The 7,032-nt window shown below is 39.8% G+C and overlaps 1 protein-coding gene across 1 annotated transcript in view; it reads right to left on the reverse strand.

The window, feature by feature from the left end:
• Window positions 1-7,032, reverse strand: part of LOC145394632 (zwei Ig domain protein zig-8-like) — a 156,303-nt gene that overhangs the window by 113,285 nt on the left and 35,986 nt on the right. The window contains exon 2 of the mRNA XM_080268414.1: window positions 3,008-3,077. Within this exon, the coding sequence (XP_080124540.1) occupies window positions 3,008-3,077 (70 nt within the window). The remainder of the gene's footprint in view (window positions 1-3,007; window positions 3,078-7,032) is intronic.

Below are 7,032 nucleotides of genomic sequence, written 5' to 3' on the forward strand. Positions count from 1 at the left end.
AATTGTTTTGCAGTTTTTGTTTCCATTTAACGTCGAAAAGCTTTTTCCAAATCTGATTTTTTTTTTTTTTAAGATTATAGTTAAATTATGGTTATTTAGATTGACATTGCTACTTGCAGACGACGAATTTGTTATGCCTAAGGGAAAAATGAGTTAATGAAGAGATTATGGAATGCTATCTCTAACGTCTCCAGTTCGATAAGTCTTTCCAAAGCTTAACGGAATCGTTTGGTAACAACAGGAATAAAATTAAAAATGAGTCTTACTGAAGGGCTTAAAATTCCAATTGTCTGCTCAATTTTTTCTAGAGCTTTTTCCACCGCGATTTACATGTTGGTATGGTGGCAAGAAATTCGTTACACTCAACTTTGTAAAATTAACCAGGCCATCTCTACGCCAGCTTCCGTGAATGACCGTAATGGTAATCTGGTTAATGCTACTATTTTCAGGAGCTTAGTCAATGCCTTGCGTGATGAGGGGTGGACAGTGGAGGTGGTAGAACATTTCGGAGAACAGTCTTGCACACAGCAATGCTTTGTCAAAGAAAAAAGGCTTTTTTTCAAGCTACAGAACAAGGACGCAGTTTTTACATCAACGTTAGCCAGTCGAGAGTGATTACCGGTATGTTTTTTAATGGTGTGTGTGTGTGTGTGTGTGTGTGTGTGTGTGTGTGTGTGTGTGTGTGTGTGTGTGTGTGTGTGTGTGTGTGCGTACTTTGTTTTAGCAAAGCACCAAGACTTGGTGGAAGGGTTGAGGAACAGTCTGTGTGTAAACTTATTATTTTTTTAAACAGTGAATCAAAAATAAACATCACACAGTATGTCGAAGATTAAGCTAGAAAAATCAACAAAATTTTTTTTATCCAAGTTTGGCCAAACTTTGCGGACGGGCTGAGGGTAAGGTAAGAATGAAGAATTAGATCAAACTCACTGGAAGCGTTGCAGGTCAGACAAAAAGTTATTTTATTTTTTATTTTTTTTAACAACAGAAGTTTAAAGAACAGTATCACTGGAGAAGGTGAAATTAAACGGCTTTCGTCCGATTTACAGTATACTAAACTTTGTGGGAGGGTTGAGGATAAGGCATGGAAGTAGGATTTTATTTGGGGAACAGAGTCATAGGCTACTGTCACAGGACAAGGTCAGCTCAAACAGCTTTGGCCTGATTTTAACCAAAATTGGTGGAAGGGTCGGGGATCAGGTAAGAACTCTGGGATTCAGTTTGAGAACCAGCAGTCAAAGGTCGGGGTCAAAGATTAGGGTCAAAGTTCGATCCGTGTGACTGTGTGTGAGCAAAATATCTAAAACAGCTTTTACCTAATTTGGATTAAATTTGGTGGATAAGTTGAGGATCACCCAAGAGGTCGACAGGCTTTTTAATTTTATCTTTTTATATAGTACAGTAGGTCATTGGATATGTCAGATGGCATGGTCAGCTTATGCAGTTTTTATCTTATGTCGACTCAACTTTATGGAAGGGTTCAAGTTAAAACAAAGTTAGAGACCATATTTTTGAGAACACAGGCCAAGGTCTCAGGGAAATGTCAAATGTCAAGGTCACTGGGTTAAGTCGACTTAAGCAGTTTTAATTTAGCTGGAAGCAAAGTTGGTAAAAGGGTTAGGCATGAAAGAAGTCATTTGATTTTTAGGGGTATCTGTACACAGTGAAGGTTATAGGCCATCATCGAGCTCAGTAGGTGGGCGTGGTTCTTGCATTCTTTGAGTGCACCCTTTTTATAAAATTCCTAATTCATTCTAGTAATTAGTAACCCTTGTTACTAGGGTGATCTCATAGGCTTTACTTCTTTATAGTTACAATTTTACCCCTATTGTCAGAAGAGGTAAGTATCATTGCATATTTGTTTCTACCAGACGATATAAATTAGCTTAAGACAGATATTTCTATATAATAATGTTAGTTACAGCCTTCATTAACCTTTGGAATACGAGGGAGCTCTAAGAGCCGCCACACCAACTCCGAAACCAGACATATTCTGACGCATATTGTCCGAAGACACAGAGTATGTGGTGCCACATTCTAGCATGATTCTGACCACCAGTGTGAACGCCCCACCAGGTTTATGAAATATTTTATTGGTTGTTACAGTGGCCGATTGTTTCCGACGGAGATGGTCAGCCATTTTACATCAGACTATGTCTAGTTACGGCCTTGGTGTGGCGTCGCCCTAGGAAAAAAAAATCATCTGGATGCAGAAAGAATAAAACGTGGTGTCCTCTGATCGTGTTAAAGATGGATTATTCATGCTTCATCGTGCGTGACGTTTCTGCAGTAATCACTTACGTCCTTTCTTTTCTATTGACAGAGAAAGCGGAAAATTCGCAGGTCATGATCAACAAGAAAAGGTAAGTGAAAACTATAATTCAGTTTATGTTTGTTTTTATGTTTACGCTTACGTTTTGAAGGCCTTGGCCATATACGCATGATAAAGCCTTGTTTTACTTGACGATTGTAATTATTAGTTATAACGGGTGCCAAGTAGCCACCAACAAGTAGGTTAGGCAAGATTTTTATTTGTCATATATTCTTACTGTCGCAAACCCATACCTAGGGCCTTGGGTTTGAATTCGAAGTTTTCCCTCACAAACGCCAGCTGACATCAAAAGTTAGCGAGTCCTGCTTACCCCATGGAATAGTATGCGATTGTGCAGAAGTGATTTGCTTGTGCAGAAGTCTCTACCCGTACTTTAATTATGTAAAAGTGATTTGTTCCCCGCCTGGGAGTTTTGTAATACAAGCCACTGAGGTTTTGACTCTACATAACTCGAGTGGTATTACCTCCCAGTAACGACGGAAACCATTCGACTCCCATTTACTGCGCAAGATTGAGCATTATAATCACTGAGACATAGCTATAGTAAAGGCTGTCATACAAACAAAATGTATCATCATACTCATTCTGACCTCACAACAGCAGAAAATACAATGAGTTAGGCAAAAGCAATCAGTAGGTACTAAATATTAGAAAGTAATTATTTCATACTCTTACCTGGAGCAAAAGGCAGGAGAATAAGTAGGATGCAGTACGTGAAGGAAGCCATTACACCTGTCCTCACGTCCTGCAAGAACAACAGGAGAACATAAGTGTTACTAACATTCTAGAATACAAATTGGAAATACACGATAAATGTTAGTTAGTAGGCTGCACATGATATTAGCATGATTGGCTTTATAGTGCGGCTGCAATTCTTAAACCATCTCGAAAATGCGTCAGTATCTAATGACATCTTGAGAAACCTGGTACCAAGCGCGACGGGAGTATTGGCAATGCACAGACTGTCTTTTGAAACAAAGTAGTTACGCATTACTCCTTCATTTGCTACCATATTTATTAGATGGTGGAATCAAAGCAATAGTAAGAATTAAAACTGTTGTCAAACGTGCTATAGATTCTTACCCTACATGTTGCGCAGGATACTTCATAATTTCTCTCTTTACACACATCGAAACCTCACTTGATGAATTACCTAAGTGTTATATCCGTGCCAGGAATACTAATAAGTCCGCATTTTTGTCGAGTTAGAAAGCTCCCGAGCACCTCTTCCTCAGCGTTTTTTTTTTTTTTTTTTTTTTTTTTTGCTTAATAGACCTTGCAGTCCTCTTCTGTGTTACTTAAGTCAGTCTAATATCACCGTATTCTGCATAAATAACGCTCAAAGCGAAATAAGCCAGTTGCATCCAAAAATAAATCGCGAAGGAAGAGATGTTAGGGAGATTCCTTACTGCCTATAATATAGTTAAGAATACATGTTAGCCAATGCCGGCAAACTTATAGTACCACGATATTTCAAAAAGAATACACTCTACTGCATACCTCAGTGTTGTTATTTTTTTCTCTACTTAGTTCATTCGACTTCAGTAACTAATTATAGCAGAAAACAGCGACAGGTTCAGAGTGTACACAAATTCAGATGAACACAGATTCAGGTCTCTTTCTCTCTCTCTCTCTCTCTCTCTCTCTCTCTCTCTCACACACACACACACATGAATAGTGCGGCAGTGAGGGCAAGTTCGGTGACGGCAGGCGGGAATAACTGGCTCACTGACGACATAACCCGCATTAAATATTACTCAGCCGCAAAGTTATGTGGCAGTACTGGGAAATACTACGGCGGGGGAATATTTCTGGTATTTTCAACAAAAAACGAGGTACGAGTAACAGTTGGATATGAATAAGTTACCATCATCACCATCATTATCATCATCATCATCATCATCATCATCATCATCATTGCCCTCCTTTCCACCAGTGTATAATAAATGGGAGGGATCCAGAAATAGGAACAGGGAAGCAAGAAAAGTATTCTAAATGAATCACGCTTTCATTCGCCCGTCATTCAGGTCGTCGAATTAATTGCTTTGCCTCACAGATCAAACGACTGAGAGAGAAATGTGCTTCGTAATTCCTTTGGGATAAGGTACATTCCGCCGACTGACAATCAAACAAAGTGGGGTAAACCATATCATGTGCATCTTTATCCACCCTTTCATTTTTCTTCAGGTGGCTGAATCGGTAGAGAGGCGGCTTGCAGTCCTAATGGACCCAGGATCGAATCTCGGCTGGGGCAGGGAACAGTTTAAGGATTTGAATTTCCTAAAAGCAGACTTTCCTGATCTACCAGATGACCCGCCGACATGTCGTAAAAGTACCCCCGCTAATACCAATACACCAGTCCTGTATGAGACAGCCCTAGCATGTATTCAATATGGACGGTGGGTGTTAGCGCCGAAGTGGTGACATGTGGAGGTGTAGGAGGACTACTGGGCCTTGGGATAGGCAACTGCCCCCAAGAAATAGGCCCTGAGCCTTTGCCCAGAGTCGGACAAAAAAAAAAAAAAAAAAAAAATATATATATATACTTACGTATCCTTTTATTTTAGGCTTGCACTCCTGACCAATCATGCCTTCTTCTGCCCCAAGACTTATTCAAACATACCTTTTTCACCACCCAACTCACCCTCTTCTTTAGTATATCGTAACATCTAAAGCTAACCATCTATTTTCAAATTAATGGACTTATTAACTCCACAGATTACATGAATCTCAACAATACTTCTCTTCATCAGTGTATTCAACCTGCACACATCCTTCATCAGTGCCATTTCTACTGCTGTCATACATGATCTTTGATACGACATTCCAAAATCTCGCACTCTTATGCTTTTATAGGCACTAACACAACTTTGTTTAAGTTTCTTGAAGCCTCTGTTATCAAAGCTATTCAGGAGAGTTCATAGTACCTCCTCCTCAGCGATTTATTTTTCATATTATACCTAACTATTCCCCTGTACTTTTTCTATATAGCTTTAGTATAAACATAGTCTGCATCAGTAACACACAAACGGATATTAAGGTGTAATATGCAAAATAAATCGCTAAGACAGATGTGTTACGAAATCTGCCAAAGTCACTTACAGGACGACTCTTATTCCTATGTTCAGTATGAAGCCATTCAGAGCACCAGTCACTACTTTTATGGGTTGTTCTACTCTCCACTCTGCTGTCGGACGCCTCTGTATTTTTGATGGCGTGGTGCGTTGCGTGGTGTGCTGTGTGATGTGTTGCGTGGTGTGCTGTGTGATGTGTTGTGTGGTGTGCCGTGTGATGTGTTGTGTGGTGTGCCGTGTGATGTGTTTCGTGGTGTGCCGTGTGATGTGTTTCGTGGTGTGCTGTGTGACGTGTTGCGTGGGAAGGTATAATATAGTCAGGTGGCACAACAACATGCCTCTCTATTGGTTGTGTGGTGTGTTGGGTGGCAAGGCATACAGTCAGCTTGTACAAGGCCATGCCCCTGTACAGACGTAATGTGTTGCGTGGTGTATTGTTTGGTTATATTACCCCGTGTTTACGATAGCATTTACGCGTGGTGTTTGCGTGGTAAGGTATATGGTTCAACCACTCGTTGTTTTTGTGTTTGTGGTGGCTTGTTGTGTTGCATGGTTTGTTGCATGGTAAGGTATATGGGTGTCTGACTCCTTGATTCCATGTTCGTGATGATGTAGGGCATTTTACTGTGAGGTATATATACTGATGTAAATAGAAAAAATAAATAAGCTTTACAGATAGACAGATGGGTTATACAATACAGTCATGGAGTTGAGAGTCTTCCAAGGTTAAAAAGTGGAACCATTAAAGACTCACATTAGTCCAGTTAACACTTTGGTTACATTTCGCTAGCTTTAAAACTCTTCAGACAAAACAAGAAAGATAACTGCTTCCCTGGCCACACTACTAGCCTCTGTGCTGAATTGTCAGGAGAAGGTAAGCCATTATGTACAAGCACTCTTACGATCATTTATACAGACGGCAGTGTCAACATCGTATTTCCCGGTACACAGAGCACACCACAGTTTCTTGGTTCTTGGTTCTGGATCTGCCATGCATATGATACCTTTCACTCCTTTTATCCACATGTATGTCACTTGCCATGTTTGTGTAAGAAGAATGCATTATACAGGGTTATGAGAGCGACTCTTGTTATTATAGGGGCGACAAACAGGCCTGATCTAAAGTTGTGTACTTATGTATCGACTTAGGCGTAATGTATTTTTCATATACTAGTTACTTTTTCCTAGCACTAAAAATATTGACACATTAAATGCTGTGATATCTTTTTTTCAAATGTTATACTTGTAGCAGCAGTAAACTAATAATTTTATACTAAATTTGAGACAGCGCCATCGTACTGAAGGGTTAAGTGAAAGCTGTATCTAACTTAGACAATTCGAAAAATCTTCCAAAAAATCTTAAGTAACATTAATAAACTCGTTTGGTGGCAGCAAATATAAAACACAGTTACAAAGATAACAGTGGAATTTACTAACGGTGTCCCTTTACGTGAGGCCGTTGGTCACCTTAATTAACAGCTTTCCCCTTAATAAAAACAAGTGATCACTGAGCCGCATGTTTTACCTGCAATTGTTACGCGGTGGCCTAATTAAACCTGCCTCGGAAAAATTAGTACAAAAAAGAAGGGCAGCAATTAGCACAGCCATTGTTCTTCTCTACTGTGA

The sequence above is a fragment of the Coenobita brevimanus genome, chromosome 28 (genome assembly GCF_032717465.1).
Source record: "Coenobita brevimanus isolate Jiangsu-jjx chromosome 28, ASM3271746v2, whole genome shotgun sequence".
Lineage (NCBI taxonomy): Eukaryota > Metazoa > Arthropoda > Malacostraca > Decapoda > Coenobitidae > Coenobita > Coenobita brevimanus.